The sequence below is a fragment of the Pseudophryne corroboree genome, chromosome 2 (genome assembly GCF_028390025.1).
Source record: "Pseudophryne corroboree isolate aPseCor3 chromosome 2, aPseCor3.hap2, whole genome shotgun sequence".
Lineage (NCBI taxonomy): Eukaryota > Metazoa > Chordata > Amphibia > Anura > Myobatrachidae > Pseudophryne > Pseudophryne corroboree.
In genome coordinates, this window is record NC_086445.1 from 601,396,371 (window position 1) to 601,414,402 (window position 18,032).

General features: G+C 43.9%; 1 protein-coding gene across 1 annotated transcript in view; it reads right to left on the minus strand.

Annotated features, from left to right (window-relative positions):
- The window catches only part of CD164L2 (CD164 molecule like 2), a 172,560-nt gene that overhangs the window by 81,593 nt on the left and 72,935 nt on the right, over positions 1-18,032 (minus strand). Inside the window, exon 2 of the mRNA XM_063954703.1 lies at positions 3,999-4,091. Within this exon, the coding sequence (XP_063810773.1) occupies positions 3,999-4,091 (93 nt within the window). The remainder of the gene's footprint in view (positions 1-3,998; positions 4,092-18,032) is intronic.

An 18,032-nucleotide genomic window follows, 5' to 3' on the forward strand; every position in this document is an offset into this window, starting at 1 on the left:
AACAACTAATGAGCTTACCTAGTGAGGACGTATAGAGAGAGAAGAGAAGAGGACCAAGGATAGAACCTTGGGGTACCCCTACAGTTAGTGGAAGTAAGGGAGGGGGTGGAGTCATGAGAGGAGACAGAGAATGAACGGTCAGAAAGGTAGGAAGACAGCCAAGAGAAGGCAGTGTCATGCAGACCAATGGAGTGAAGGATTTGCAGTAGGAGAGGATGGTCCACAGTGTCAAAAGCAGCAGAGAGGTCAAGTAGAATAAGTAGAGAGTAGTGTCCCTTAGATTTAGCAGCATGGAGGTCATTGCATACTTTTGTAAGGGCAGTTTCAGTGGAGTGGAGAGGACGGAAGCCAGACTGGAATGGGTCAAGCAGTGAGTGTGAGGAAAGAAAGGAAGTAAGGCGGTTGTAGACAATCCGCTCAAGGAGTTTGAAGCAAAAGGGAGGAGAGAGATGGGTCGGTAGTTGGAGAGAGTGTTTGGATCAAGGGTAGGTTTTTTAAGAATAGGAGAGATGAGTGCATGCTTGAAGGCAGAGGGGACTGTGCCTGATGAGAGGGAGAGATTGAGAAGGTGAGAAAGATGGGAGCAAGCAGAAGGAGAGAGAGGTAGCGGAGGAGGTGGGAGGGGATAGGGTCAAGTGGGGAGGTGGTGAGGGGACAGGAACGAATGAGGGCCATGACTTCCTCTCCAGATGCATGGGAGAAAGATGTCAGAGTAGGTGCGTGGGATGGGGAGGGTTGGTAAGGGATGGGAGAAGGCTGGTTACTGATGGTCTGGTGTGATGTGATGTCCTGACGTATGGAGTCAATTTTGGATGTGAAGTAAGTGGCAAAGTCAAGAGCAGAGAGTGAGGAAGGGAGACGAGGTGAAGTGGGCAGAGGAGTGAGTTGAGAGTGGCAAAGAGGCGCCGGGGGTTGGAAGACTGGGAGGAGATGAGGTTCTTGAAGTATGACTGTTTAGCAAGAGAAAGGGCAGCACTGAAGGATGAGAGCATAAGTTTGAAATGGAGGAAGTCTGCCTTAGAGTGTGATTTCCTCCAGTGTCGCTTTTTTCCAGATATCTGGTGCATTTGGTGTGCCAGGGTTGAGGTGTTAATTTGCGAGGGTGAATAGTGGTTGGTGGAGCAACAGAGTCAAGAGCAGAAGTAAGGGATGCATTGTATGTGGAAGTGGCTTGTTCAGGGCATGAGAGAGAGAGAATAGGAGAGAGAAGTGAGTCAAACAGGGAGGAAAGGAATGTTGTGTCAATAGCTTCAATGTTACTTTTAGTGATGGTAGCCTTAGGAGGTAGAGATGGGGAAGCTCTATCATTTCTCTATTGCCGTTTAGAAAATGATAGACAGCCATGTTGATTGTTTAGGCCTATAGATGGCCACCTTGTCATTGTGATCCCTTATTGTATGTTGCTATGTATGTATTATGCAGTTGTCCAATAAAATATTATAAAAAAAAGAAAATGATAGACAGCATCTGATTGGTTGCTATGGGCAACATGAATTATTCTCTGTTTTAGACGCTTCAGTAAATTTACCCCTGAGTTTCCTGGACCCTGAGTAACACCACAAAAAAAGTAGCAACCTAGATTGCTACTTGAAACTTCAGGCAGACTCGCTAGGAACGCTGATGACTACATGACTAGTGAATGAACTCTGATGACTGCATCCACAGGCTGTTACATATACCTCTATATCTGCTTTTGTTTTACATATACTTTCTCAAAACAGATGTAAGGCTTTATTTGCTTTTTCACATTTTATTGTTTTGTGTGATCTCTACACACTAAACTGTGACAAACCTATAAACCTGCCAACCCTCGCCCTCCCTGTGGTTTACTACACCCACATCCGTATTCTACTACAACACATTACAGCTTTCATGCTCTGTTCTCAATGATTAGATATAATACTTCTAATAAATATCAATATATCTAGGATGTGGACACGGAGGGGGGCTGACATGTCAAATGTAGAGGTTCACAATGTCGACACTGACATAATGTCGTCATGTTGACCATGCAGTTTCGTATACACTATTTAAGGAGGCATCATGACTGTATTATGGCAGGTAATTACAATAGTGTTACTTGTTAGGCAAGTAATATCTCAGATGCAGCTACGTACAGGCCTTCTGTTAAATTGCAGCTAGAATGTCAGCAGGAGGACAACTCAATTGTAACACTGAAGCTTAAGCTGTATACAGACGGTGCGATATGAACTACCGATATGGACTATATAGTACATATCGGTAAAAAACATAGTACATATTGCACCCTGTGTATACAGCTTGCGATGATAATGCGCGCTCCCGCAGGGTCGGCATCGCAGGAAAAAATAGACTGAGCAGGCAACTCAATTTTGACAAGAAAGTTGACAATCTAGTGAATATCGGTGTGTACAGTACTGATCGATAAAAGCCTGCAATACCCCCCCCCCCCCCTCCCTGTAATACAAGCCAAGTATTAAAATGAGCTATTTCTAGTATAGTCAAAATCAGCCATAGCTAAAATCGTCCATTGCCAAAATTGCACCGTGTGTATAGTCAATATCGGTGGTTCTGGGCTCCGGGGAGTTCAAGGGAAATTGCAAAGTCAAAATCGGCCATAGCCAGAATCGTGCCGTTTGCAGGCCCCTTATTTTTACTAAGTGACGTTTTTGCATTTTCAATTTTTACCGCCAAGATTACATCTGGCTTGAACTAAAACTGATACCGTAGGAAGCTCACAGAGAATCTGGACTTTAGAATACAAATGACCATCGAAGCATCATTACCATTTGAAGAATAGGAACCCCAGATTTATTGTGTTGGGATTTAACATGCTAAACCAACCCAAAAAACAAACAAGTTAAACGCCAGTTAACAGTTAATTAATATTTCCCATATAATTAACAAATAATATTGCTATTTTAATAAAAACTAAACAATAATTTCCCAGTGCATTGTAATTCCTGATTTTCTGATTGGACATATAGATAATGTGGTTTTGTGGTGGTTTTATGGCGGTTTTGGTCAGAGCAGTCAGAAAAAAAAACATAAAAAAACCTATATTAAACTAATGATTTAAAAACCATTGCTAAACTGCTGTTTGGTAAATTTACCTGTTAGTTTCCATGGCAATTCAACTAATAGGCCCTACACACTGGGCGATAATAGTCAAAGATATGAACGATCTCGTTCATTAATGAACGAGATACCGTTCATATCTTTCAGTGTGGAGACATAAGCGATGAACGATGCGCGTCCCCGCGCTCGTTCATCGCTGGTGCCCCATCGCCTGTGCATGCAGACCAATATGGACGTTCTCGTCCATATTTGCCTGCACTTCTATGGAGCCGAGTGAAGAAACTTCACTCCCCCCCGTCACTGCCCCCCCCCCCCCGCCGCCGGGTCGCCCGTCGGCCGTATCCGCCGTCGGGCAGCACGGCGGCAGATCGCTCAAAGTGTAGGGCCCTTAACTGAAGTAACACGAGCAATTTAGCCAAAGGCAATATTTGTTAGGAGTTTATAGGAGAGGAAATTGCAACTCTGGGCAGTGGTGTCACTATGGGTGTGCAGATCGCACCATGGGGGTGATTCCGACTTGATCGTAGCTGTGCTAAATTTAGGACAGCTACGATCAGGAACACAGACATGTGGGGGGATGCCCAGCACAGGGCTAGCCGTCCCGCATGTCAGTCCCTGCCCCGTTGCAGAAGTGCAAAAGAATTGCACAGCAACAATTCTTTTGCACTTAAGGAGTAGCTCCCGGCCAGCGCAGCTTTTGCATGCTGGCTGGGAGCTACTCGTCGCTTCTTGGGTCGCAGCAGCTGCATGTGACGTCAAGCAGCCGCTGCGGCCCGCACCCCGCACGGTCCGGCCACGCCTGCCTACAGCAGGGTTTTGTTTTTTTACTGCTGGTGAACGCATGCATCATCTATATTCTATCCCTATTAATAAGTAATTGATGCTTGGAAAAAAGGTTAAATATGTATGGATTGGTAGCTTTGTTTATAAGTCACTCTTACCTGAGGCTCCGCATGTTACCCATTTACAAGAGAAGTTGAGGCTTAGCTCATCTTCAATGCAGCTCACACAAGAACTCAGCTGTTTACAGCCCTCTGTGGAAGGAACAATGAACAACGTTAGTGTCCATACTGCAACGCCAACAGTCTTCAAAGATTCTCAGTTATGTTTAGTTATCCAGTGGTGTTGCATCCAATGCAGTCCGTAGAAGTCGGGGTTTGCACATAGACAGCACCACCACCAATGCTAATGGACATATGCCCAGAGTAGCCTTAGGCATAGGCAAACTAGACAAATGCCTAGGGCATGTAGAATGCCATGGGGCACAAGCAGCTTCTGCTGATTAAAATGATATGTGTGTGACTGCGACTCTATCTGCATAAGAAATGCTACAGTACATTATATTTATTTCTTGAAATCACTGTAACGTAGCATTTCGTATACAGATACAGCCACAGTTGCACACAGAATATAGGCATGCCGCATATCATTTTAATCAGCAAAAGCTGTTTGTGTATCCCAGTTGCAAAAAAAAATTGCCCGTCTTTAGTAGAGCTACCAGCTGACTCACACCAGGCATCTCCTGCTGTATGGTGTATTGAGGCATGATGTATGAGGACACATCTGTATCCAAGCAAAGGCAGAGGTCATAGTGACTTATGACTTACAATAACTTGGAAATCACATATACAGGTATTGCTGTTCAAATATATTAACTGGTAAAATAAACCTGTCTGCTATATTAAAACATTTTTATTTAGCGTAAATGTAGCACAGTTCAAAATTCAAATAGGGGCGTGTGGCCATTTTTAGTAATTTTTATTACCTACTTACCTACTTTTGAAAAAAGCATTTCAGGGAGATTGTGAAAGTAACACCTATCAGCGAGAACATGTACTGCTACATATGAGAGGTGTGTCATGAAAATGACTTACATCCAAACGTAAATGAGCCTTAAAGTTAGTATACTGTAAGTGGCCATGAGAAACTCTATTTAAAATCATACTTACCTACATTGTAAGTCTCTTCTCCGGGAGAAGCCCGGAGAGGAGACGCTGCAGGTGTCATCGGGGGGCGGGGCCGGACTGTGACATCACTAAGCCCTGCCCCCAGCATTGGGAAATGCCGTGATTCGCGGGTCCGCGGGAAGGGGGCGGGGCTAAAATGACGCAATTTGCGTCATTTTAACCCCTTCTCCACCCGACGGACCCGCGAATGCGGGAGGTTATCTCTCCATCCTGCTCGCATCACTAGGGTGCGAGCTGGATGCGGGAGACCTGCCCACTCTTCCGCGGGTGCGGGGGGCTACCCCAAAAAACGTGAGCCTCCCGCAGCTTCCGGGAGAGTAGGTATGTTTAAAATGCATGTAGCCATAGGTATCATTCATAATAGGGCAGATGTATTAACCTGGAGAAGGCATAAGGAAGTGATAAACCAGTGATAAATGCAAAGTGATAAACACACTACCAGCCAATCAGCTCCAATATGTAAATTAACAGTCAGGAGCTGATTGGCTGGTGCGTTTATCACCTTGCATTTATCACTGGTTTATTACTACCTTATGCCTTCCCCAGGTTAATACGTGTGTCTTATAACCAATGCAGGGAAATGGCGCTTATGATCCCATTTGAATGTATATATCTCTGATTCATTGTTCCCCCCAAGAATGTAACAACTATATAATAGGGGTAAGGTGTAATCAGGGAGATTGCTGGTCTATTCAGAGAGTCAGGGAGATTGCTACTATTTTAAGGAGTCTCCTTCAGAATGAGGGAGGTTAGGTAATTATGCCTCCCACTCCTACTCCATTTTCCAAGGATCACCTCTGTGAACCTATTATGTAAACAGCTTGACTCAGCTTCTAAATAGACCTGGGTGTGCTGCTCTGACCACTGCCAGATTTGATATGGCAAAGTGTAAAATCCATTAATGCCATATGCCATTTCCAGGACTGATAGAAAAGTTCTTTGTACTCAGTGAATGATTTATTAGCTTTTCTTCCCTATAAAGCTGTGATAACATTTGTTGCGCCTTTGGATTTTAGGACTTAGAAGATTGTTTACGAAACAAAAATTAATGGTGGTACAGTGCAAAGTCTATTTTTCATGAGCTTTGACTTCAACAATCTACTTTCACATGCTAATCTTATGCTCCCTGACTCGAAGGCTTGCCATCTAGCAACAATTGGTGGGTTAGATCAACAAAAAGAAACAGAGAAGGATTGGACTTGAAGTGGCGCACTTAAACATTAAATTGATACATAAAATATAACTTTTATTAGAATATATTTGTTAAAAAGACCTGTAGCTGTGAAATATTAAAACCAAAAACATATAAATTGACAAAACAAAGTGTGATATGTGTGAATAAAAACACACACTGTGCTAACTGTGTAGTGCTACACATATATAATATATTATAGGTACTATGACCCTTGAATCAGATTATATGTGTTGTTAGGCTGAGTGCCCAATGGCGCTTTGAAGTCACTGATCAGTTGTACTAGATAGTCTTAGGGGCCCTACACACTCGGCGATGCGCCGCCGAGGTGCCCGACGGCCGATACGGCCGACGAGCAACCCGGCGGCGGGGGGGCAGTGACGGGGGGAGTGAAGTTTCTTCACTCCCCCCGTCACGCGGCTGCATTGAAGTGCAGGCAAATATGGACGAGATCGTCCATATTGGCCTGCATGCACAGCCGACGGGAGACCAGCGATGAACGAGCGCGGGGCCGCGCATCGTTCATCGCTGGAGTTTCCACACTGAAAGATATGAACGAGTTCTCGTTCATTTATGAACGAGATCGTTCATATCTTTCAGAATATCGGCATGTGTGTAGGGCCTATTACTGAGGGTACTGTAAAGTGCAATATTCCAATAGAAAGCGCCCCTTCAGTTTGGGCGCTGTGACCCCTCACTTATGTGCAATCATATGCTTGTACAGCTATGAGTCAGTGTTTATCCTCACTAGTGATCTCAATGTAATTAGCTGTTCTCAATCAATTTACAGCAGGTAATATCTGAAGTCAGTATCACTTTAAGTGAATAATCTGTTTGGGCGCTATGACCCCTCACTTATATGCATTCATATGCTTATACAGCTATGAATCCGTGTTTCTCCTCACTAGTGATCTCAATATAATTGGCTGTTCTTAATCAATTTACAGCAGATAACTGAAGTCAGTGTCACTTTAAGTGAATGATAATTGATGTTCACTTATATGCTTATACAGCTATAGATCAGTGCTTCTCCTCACTAGTGATCTCAATATAATTAGCTGTTCTTAGTCGATTTACAGCAGGTAATTAATAAAGTTAATATCACTTTAAGTGAGTAATCACAATGTTCATTAGTGATATTGTTAATGAGAGACACTGTAATGTCCAAACATACATATAAACTCACAGTTTTACACAATATTCACTACTATTATAGTGGAATATAGATCATAGCTGTGAGGCACAGGGTTTAGTGAGCTGTTTGAGTATTGCACTAATGCCGTACACTGGAACACTCCATCAGCTGTTAATAGCAGTATATCCTAACTGGCCATTTTGTACTTATCAGCTCTGTGATGGAAACCTATATATCAAATAAACAGCATTTCTCAATGTAATTAGCTGTTCTCAATCAATTTACAGCAGGTAATAACTGAAGTCAATATCCCTTTAAGTGAATAATCTGTTTGGGCGTTATGACCCCTCACTTATATGCATTCATATGCTTATACACCTATGAATCCGTGTTTCTCCTCACTAGTGATCTCAATGTAATTAGCTGTTCTTAATCAATTTACAGCAGATAATACCTGAAGTCAGTGTCACTTTAAGTGAATGATCATTGATGTTCACTTATATGCTTATACAGCTATAGATCAGTGCTTCTCCCCACTAGTGATCTCAATATAATTAGCTGTTCTCAGTCGATTTACAGCAGGTAATTAATAAAGTCAATATCACTTTAAGTGAGTAATCACAATGTTCATTAGTAATATTGTTAATGAGGGACACTGTAATGTCCAAAAATGCATATAAACTGACAGTTTTCCACAATAGTCACTACTATTATAGTGGAATATAGATCATAGCTGTAAGGCACAGGGTTTAGTGAGCTGTTTGAGTATTGCACTAATGCCATACACTGGAACACTCCATCAGCTGTTAATAGCAGTATATCCTAACTAGCTGTTTTGTAATTATCAGCTGTGTGATGGAAACCTATATATCAAATAAACAGCATTTAACCTGAGTAGCACATAAACACTGCTAGATAATTGTTCTATACTTGTAAAGTAACAAGCAGTGCTGTAGAGATGTCTCAGCTGCTACATTAAGCAGTGTATCTTAGTCTTGCTACAATGTTGCTAGTACATGCAGCTTGCTGAGTCATATGTGGTTAAATAATCCTCTCAGTGCAGGAAAGCTTGTGAGCTCCATCAGTGTCATGAGGCGTCACAATAGCCAGCTCAGCTTTAGTATAGATCTCGCTCTATTCCTAACAACACAATAAATTTAGCACATTGTTATTATACACAGCAGCACAGTGTGACTCGCCGACACGTGTTTCACAGTTAAGTTTTTTCAGGGCTAACCAGAATGCCTCCAATAGCCCTAATTTAACAGTACAGATACACCAATCGCGGGGCAGATTCCCGGTCACATGACTGGACCATCCAATCACGTCGCGTCTCCTGTTAATGGGATTTGGACTGTGCTCAGTCTAATCATATGACACCTATTAACCTATCAGAGAGCCCAAATTACGTGCACCAGAGATAGACATAATGTTAAATCTGTGTCTCTGATTCTGGGCTATGGTTCAAATCATCTGACTGGTTAGATCCAATGGAATCATAATAATAGGTTCCTGAGAGTAATATTAAAGGGATACTCTGTGTTTCCAGTATGAGAGATAAACTTGAATATGCTTAGTAAGTAAGGTGAGTGTGTATTGGAAAAGTGATGTATAACAGTTGTCATTGGCAACCACATAATAGGAAAAACAACAAAATGAACACCTCAAACAGTGCAATGTGAAAGATAAAATAAACAATAAAAATGTGAAAAACAGCTGAGTGGTATACTATGTGTGTCTGTGTCAGAATTTAATTTAATACAGTGAAAATAAGATAGTGACTGTATGTTATTTATAATGGTCATGTAAATATTTCATGGCCAAGAGTGTTTAGTATCTGGTGAGTGAACTGAAAATGGTGAAATTATAGTGATGATTTGATCTAATAGTGACCCTCCAAATAAATGTGATTAAAAATATGTGATATGCATACAAATTGTACACTTATAAATATATTATGAAGGTGGTCCTACAGAATACTAATTCATGGAGTAGTTCCCAGCAATCTCATTATTATAATACATTTAATATGTTGAGCCACCTTATAATTGGGTTAGATCAAGCATCTTAACATATCGCTGTGGCAGAGAGACGTAAAAAATTTTCAGTAAAAAAAAACAAAAACAACTGTCTCATTTTCTTCTGGGGCAGATGCAGCATTCTTAAAGGGTGGTTTCCAGGGGTTAAAGTGAGCTGGAACGGGGCGGAACTACGTTCTGTCAGTTCCACTTGGAGATGGAACGCAGTTCCGCCTCCTCCGGCTCACCTCCCCCGATGTGTGCCCGGTGCCACAGGGAGATGCACCCGCTGAGATTGTGTTACCAGCGGGCACCTGGCTCTCTCTTCACAACAGAAGCCGGCGGCAGGAGCTCACTACTGAGCTCCGGCTTCTGGCTCTGTCAGTGCGCGCTATGGGAGAGACATTATGACGTCTCTCTCATAGTGCCGGGGAGCGGACGCCAGGATGATCACAGCGGTCGGACGTGGGAGCGGGGCTTGGTAAGTATGGTGTTGTTGTTGCTTTTTTAAACATATGTGTGACTGTGTCTACTGGGGGAAAACTACTGGGGGCAAGCTACAAGGGCTCACCACTGGGGGCAATTTACTGGGGGCAAGCTACAGGGGGCTAACCACTGGGGGCAATCTACTGGGGGCATAACTACTGGGGGGCAAACTACTGGGGGCAAGCTACAGGGGGTGAACTACTGGGGGGCAAACTACAAGGGGGCTAGCTACTGGGGGCAAACTACAAGGGGGCAAGATACTGGTGCAAACTACAAGGGGGCAAGATACTGGGGGCAAGCTACAAGAGGGCAAGATACTGGAGGCAAACTACAAGGGTGTAAGCTACTGGGGGCAAACTACTGGGGACAAACTACAGGGGCGCATTACTACTGGGGGCATAACTACAGGGGCGCATTACTACTGGGGGCATAACTACAGGGGCGCATTACTACGGGGCATAACTACAGGGGAGCATTTCTACTGGGGGCATAACTACAGGGGAGCATTACTACTGGGGGCATAACTACAGGGGCGCATTACTACTTGGGGGCATAACTACAGGGGCGCATTACTACTTGGGGGCATAACTACAGGGGAGCATTACTACTGGGGGCATAACTACAGGGGAGCATTACTACTGGGGGCATAACTACAGGGGGGCATTACTACTTGGGGGCATAACTACAGGGGCTAAACTACTGGGGGCATTACTACTTGGGGGCTAAACTACAGGGGGGCTAAACTACAGGGCGGCATTACCACTGGAGGCTAAACTGCAAGGGGGCTAAACTACTGGGGGCTAACTACAAGGGGGCAAGCTACTGGGGGCAAACTACAGGGGCGCATTACTACTTGGGGCAAACTACATGGGGCTAAACTACTGGGGGGCTAAACTACATGGGGCAAACTACATGAGGACTAAACTACAGGGGCTAAACTACTGGGGGCATTACCACTGGGAGGCTAAACTAAAGTGGGGGTAAACTACTGGGGTCATAACTGCAGGGGCATTACCATTGGGGGCTAAACTACTGGGGGCATAACAACTGGGGCTAAACTACAGGGTGCTAAATGACTGGGGGCATTGCTACAGGTAACATTACTACTGGGGGCAATACTACACAGGGGCATTACCATTAAGGGCATTACTAATGGGGGCACTACTAATGAGGGCATTGTAAAGGGTGCACTTCATAAGGGGCATCACTCCTGGGGGCATTGCATAAGGGGCACTACCACTGTGGGCACTACCAGTACAGTGGACATTGCATAAGGAGCACTACTACTGTGGGCATTGTAAAAGGGACGCTACTGCTGGGGGCATTGTGTATTATGGGGTGCTACTACTGTGGGCATTATGTGTAATAGGGGTGCTACTACTGTGTACATTATTACTATTGTGTGGCCACGCCCCTTTCTTTTCTGAGACCACACCCCTTTTTCTGGGCGCATGCGCAATAACTTAATTGCATGGGTACCGGGGGGTAGGGGGTGGGGAGTTCCACCACCTCTGTAGGACCACTTTAAGCACTGGTGTTTTCCAAATAGTTGATTTCAGGAAAAGTGAAACAAAAAATACATTTTATTTATATATATATATATATATATATATATATATATATATATATATAAAATGTATATATATACAGAGGCGTAGCTAGGGTTTTTGGAGCCCAGGGCAAGATCAATAATGGCGCCCCCCCCAAAAAAAACCCCCATTATATATATATATATATATATATATATAAAATACAAAAGGAAAGTATGTGCAGACGCTACCAGTGTCACTGTATATAAAGATGTCAGGGTGTGTATGTATAGATGTAGGTGCAGTGGTCGAAGTTGAATTTTTGAAGGGGGAATGAAAGAGTGCAGATAGCAATTATGCGCGTGCCGAAGAAAAGGGCGTGGTCACTCAAAAGGGGCGTGTCCTTCAGTGTAGTAGGACCTCTTATACTATCTAGTACTGGTGCCCCTTTCACATTATAGCACACGGTATGAGCCGAAATTCACATTACCCCACACGGTATGAGCCGAAATTCACATTATAGCACACAGTATGAGACGAAATTCACATTACCCCACACGGTATGAGCCAAAATTCACATTAGAGCACACAGTACGAGCCGAAATTCACATTACCCCACATGGTATGAGCCGAAATTTACCATATAGCACACGGTATGAGCCAAAATTCACATTATAGCACACGGTATGAGCCAAAATTCACATTACCCCACATGGTATGAGCCGAAATTCACATTACCCCACACGGTATGAGCCGAAATTCACATTACAGCAAACGGTATGAGCCGAAATTCACATTATAGCACACGGTATGAGCCGAAATTCCCATTACAGCACATGGTATAAGCCAAAATTCACATTATAGAGTGAGGGGATCCTTCCCCTTTAATTAACAAGGCATGTGGGGCACTGTGGTGAGGGTTGCCTACCCCCTTAATTAACTAATCCTGTGGGGCACTGTGGTGAGGGGAGCATACCCCCTTAATAGACTTATTGCAGAGTTTAGCAGCGGAATGGCTGCAGCGGTTTCTCACCCCAAGCTGCGGCGCTTCTGCCACCTCCGACACTCCACATCTTCGGCACCACCCGGGATGCAGAGCACCGCACCGGGGATGCACCCTTTTCACAGTGTGGTCTGCTGCGCTCCGAAGGGGTTCTTCTCTCCTGCTGCAGGATCCCGATGTGCGCCATCCTCCCCGCTGTTACTGCCACGGTAAGCATTAGTATCGTTTACCGCAGAGGCCATTTACTGAGGCATATGTGTTAAACCTCGGGAACTGAGATGCCCTTCTCACCATACAGCTGTGTGACTGAGCCGGGCGGGGGGACAGCCAGCAGCAGCATGCCGGATATCAGCAGCCGAGGGTGCGGGCTGTACATACTTAAGGCAGCCTGATATTCAACAGTGCTGAGAGCCTCCGGAGCCCGCACCCCCGGAGCTGCAGTACACCGGCAGAGGACACCCATCCCCCGAACCCTGCATAGCCCAAAGCCAGAGATCGGCAGCATGTTGAACGCGGAAGCAGAAGCTGCTTGTTGCCGGTCAACATGCTGCCGATCTCCGGCTTTGGGCTCCTGACAATGCCGTTTTATATGCAGGAATGAAAAGCTATACCTTCTATACACTCTAAACACACTTTAAACCTTTAGCAGCTGCGGCCGCTATACTTGGTACACACGCTACGTACTTTTTACGCTATTAGCGTACAGAGTCCCGTACGATGTACGGACTCTGTGTACAAACGCCGCGCTGACGGTACAATGCGCCCGCAGTGCGTAAACACCCAATGAATACGCTTTAAACCTTATACAGCAATGCGTTACTAATACACTTTTAAACCTTAGCTGGGAAAGGAAGACACAACACCGATTTGTAGTTAAACCACTGGGTTCCGACACCACAGCGTAATATTGCTGAAAGGGTGTTACAATATATACAATACAATATAAGACAATATAACAGAATAATGGCTACCTTCAATGGTACATATGTGAGTGGACAAGCTTGCGCAACCCGGCTGGTCCCCGGTCATCTGATAGATAACTTTGTGAGTCTTGTGTCTGACCAGGCCTGTAGCAGGCTCTCTTTATACAATTCTTCCAAAAAGCAATACAATAGATACTGTAATCTCTTTGTCCATTGGACACAGGAATGCACATTTACAGTACAGGAGAGGTCATAGGTCTGTTTGAATAGGTGGGCGATGTCAATTTTCACTGCTCTTGTGGGTGGTCTCCTCTGGATTTCCGCCGCATACATAATGTACAGTAAATACAGTTTATATCTATATTCTGCTCCTGCACATAACTATCCGGAGGAACATGCGATCTTCCTCAAACCAACACCGGAATGTTTCCCTTAAAATACCCTACAGCTGGATACCAAGCACCACCTTGTATCCTTGTTCTGTCCCCTCCTATCCTGTAAAGGTGAATCCCTTTGTTCTGTTACCATTTAAACAGATGTTAATTTCTGATGTGGTGCAAGGAGACTACTGTATGTGTACATTGTGCACTATTTGGATTAAATATGTAATGTGTGTAATGTGTTTCCATGTGTTCACAAACTCTACCGTAAATACCCATACCACGCGCTAATGCGCATGACCGCGGGAGCGGCCATACGCAAATTGCGGATATGTGCATGCACAGCAGAGCAAGTACGCACACGGAGGCCATCTGTGTGTGGTTTGTACTTGGTGTGTGTACTGCAATATTTTTCGACTTTGACAGTCCACCCTTTGGCAGTCACCAATAACTGCCACTATCTAATCAATAAAAACAGAAAAATATCTACACAATATCTACAGAAGCTTGGAGTTGTCAGAGGAGAGTTGTAGGTGGGAAATGTATGACCTAGTGGGATAGTAAAAGTATGTATGTATGAATCCATGTCTGAGGGGCATGTATCATCGTGCTGTAAATGTTCTACATAAGCTTCGAGGTATTGCGAAGTATACATTAAATCCTTCTCATCCCGTATCAAGGGTCTGTAAATGGGCCAACAAACACTACCGAGCTCTTTTCGGCTTCTTGTTCCAACAAATGGGGTGCACATTTAGTTGATGATACATGGAGGGGGAAACATATGTGAGTGCTAGTATATGTGGATGTCACCTGTTGACTATGTGTGTCGTTAACTGAAGGTTGTAGAGATGAAGATAAGACACATATCTAAAATACATTCACATAAACATTTACATAAACATTCTTGGGTAGGGCTGATGTTTTTTCCGGATGGGTGTATCTGGGCAGAGGGAGAGACAAAAGAAAAACGGGTGAACGAAACAGGCCATTAAATTCATTTGCAATCCTTATCATATCACAGTTTCTATGGATGGGTCGTAAACTAAATCTGCTGCTGTAACAGTACCCTTGCTCCTTAGACTCATCAATTTTTTTGCCGTGCTTGCGCCGTGTCAGAATTCGAACACACCTAAATATCAAACCAATAATTATGACGACTCCCAGGATACAAAGGAGAAACTTCCCTACACTCATAATAACATTTTGAGCCCACTCTCCTAAACCTGAGAACCAATTTCGTGGGTTCAACCATGAGACCCAGCCGGTCAGTTCATTACTCACAGTCGCCAAGGTAAGGCTGTGTTTCCTCCTGAACTCTCACTTCAACTGCAAGATATTGTCCATCTTTTGATCGATGATCTCCGTTGGGTCGTCAGTACTGTTCGTAATATACGTACAGCACTTCACACCATATTGAGTTGCCAGCGTAACACAGTACCCATCTGTCACGGCTGTGATATAATTAAGGACCATCCTGTGCTGGATCAGTTCCTTCTTGTAAGCTTGTAACTCCCTTCCCGTATACCTGAAGGTGTCGTCATACATCTCAGTGATATTATCTATCAAGTTCGCTAGCGCATAGATATACCTATAATTTATAATTCCTCTGGCAGTACGGGTGATGTCTAATGCGAGAAGGAATTGAATCCTGGTGGATTCGTGGATCAAATCAGAGGCTGCGTGCTCTGTCCTATCTATGAGGTGTCTCTTGACGATGTGTTCATAGTGAGTATGAGTATAAGGAGCCTGAGCACTGCGGTGAACATCTCTCATCTTATCATGGGTTATGGTCATGACCTCTGGCAGTACTCTCCCAATATAACACAATCCCTCTGAGCTCGGGGCAAGCCACTTGTACGCCTTCCTCCCACATATAAAATAGGCATCATCTGGGAGAACATAGGGGACAGAATATGACATCATCATATTACAAACTTTCCAAGTGAAAAACCCAATCCCAAGTTCTCCCATCTGCTCAGTACAAGTATCAGGATGGATGATATGAGCACAATACCCTGGTGATACTTTTCCAACCCACATGGTCTTGCTTCCACGAGTATACCTATACCGAAAATACCTCCCACTGTTGGCTATTTGGCGTACAAGTTCAGAGTCTATGGGTATCCTATCAGCTCTGTGTGAAAAGGTCATTGTCTGGTTATTCCATGTCACTTCCAAATTTCCCGGTTTTCGGTAATTGGAAATATTGAAACATTATAAGGATCTATCTACATGATACTGGTGGAGCTTCAAACTAGGGGGCCTAGAAATATTGAATTTCTTGTCCACCGGTCTCCCACCCCGCAATTCGAGTACCTCATCTATTGCTAAAGGGTACGGTACTAATCCTGACTTGCTCTGACCTTGAGGTACTTGTGAGCACACCCAGCATTCTGTCTGGTTTAAGACCTTACCCACTAGTGAGTGGTAATCACTCAATGGATGACGGTCCATGTCGATGTTAAGGCTGGACTGACATCTCTGGATGCACCCATCCTTGACTATATTCTCATAATTCCTACAAATGCAATTTTCCTCAGACAATAACCTTTCACAGTGCCTCCGAGCTCCCTGACTACCAGAGCGCTTACTGATGCCAGCCTTTACTAAAGTTATGTGCTGATCCTGAGATCCTACAAATTCATACTTGCCATCAGAACGCATTCCAGATCCCTGCTTGACCTCTCTGGGACCCTCACAAAAACAAACTGTCTTGATCAAAACCAAAGTTACTAATAGAACCCTAAACGCAGTCTCTTGTGATCGATCCATTTCGTTTAGGGAAAGGAGGAAAATAAGAAGGGGAAAAGACAGGAAAATGCAGTGGGAGGTGAAAAAAAAATGATACTACAACCGTTCTAGATCTGTGCTCGGATGCCCTTCAACAGTCCTGCCTTTCAACCTTCCGGGAACAGACACTCCAGTGATACGAGGTTCTCTACACTCTGCTCTTTCTCACAAGTTCTCTCCGGGTCAGCGGCCTTTCTGTAGGGAACATAAATATTGCATTTCATTGTGTTTAACTGTTGTGTATTATCAGTTGTGTGAAGTAAACCATCTGTGGAAAGTGAAAAGAGAAAATAAATAATAAAAAGAAAATTTTTCAGATTTGCGTTCACCATCAGGCTGTCACGCCATCATGCATATCGGTGTCTATGCACAGTCTCCCTTCACCAGTATTCTCATTCTCCACCCTTTGTGCATGACCAGGCACACTGATACTGGTGTCCCTATGCTGGTGAGATATACTGGATTTGGGCAGAACTCTGAAAGACCGAGTAGGCCTGTGGCGTCTGAACTGTAACTCTGTCGGTGGACGTAAGAGATGAAGAGGAAGCTTTGAAGACAAATCACATAGAGTTTAGTAACAGATAAGTTGGTAGAGGCAAAGAAGATTTTACAAAGTTTGCCATCTGGATTGGGCACTAAGGGGAATGATTCTCTACTCGGTCTGCTCCCCCCCAAAAAATCTGTGTGTGTTATATCTCTACTGGGACTATCCCAGCCATCAATCCAGTGTCCTGTCCATTTTAAGTTCACAGGGAACCCAGTATCTTTCAGATAATTTCCTCTACCTGTGATGGACATGTATCTAGAACAGCGAAATGCAACCTTAGTCTTCGTGGGTATCCAACATAATTCGTACTTCCTGGGCGGGAGCACGCTATATGTATACCATCTCTAGCAAAACTTTTGTTAAATTTATTAGAGGTCACTTCTGCTAGAGAAAGAAGCAGAAGTTTAGGGACCTCCTCCTAACCCCAGTAAGTTCTGTCAAAAGGGTAAAGTTGCATTTATTCCATTCTTCCCATTAACCGAATCTGTGTTTTCTATATGGCTCGTGACTCCTTACTATATGTCCCTTGATCCCGTCTATGTGTTTAATAATGTGGCTTGTTTTCTCTGTCTAGGGGTCTATATTGGCTATGTGCTCTACTACTTTTGCAATCTCTAGCAAAATGTCCTTTATTTTTTTTTACAAATGTAACAATTTCTCGGTCTTTTCTTACCACCAGGGTTTTTGGGGTTTAGGCTGATGAGACTCTGGTGTAAGAGCCTGTATACTTTCAATCCCAAGCCTCTCCTCCTGCAGTTCTCTACGCCTAGCAATATTCTTATGGTGTTCAATCGCGCACTCTCTACGACAAGCTACTGTGGCCCCTCTCCAATCAGGCAAAAAATGTTTGTACCCTGTCCCTTACTGTCTGATTGAGTCCGTCCATTAATACAGAAACAGCTACCTTCCTGTAATTCGCATCGTTCCCTGTATCTGATACCCCCATGTATCTATCTATTATTTGCAGGTCCTGATGGAAGTATTCAGATGTCATTTCATTTTCCC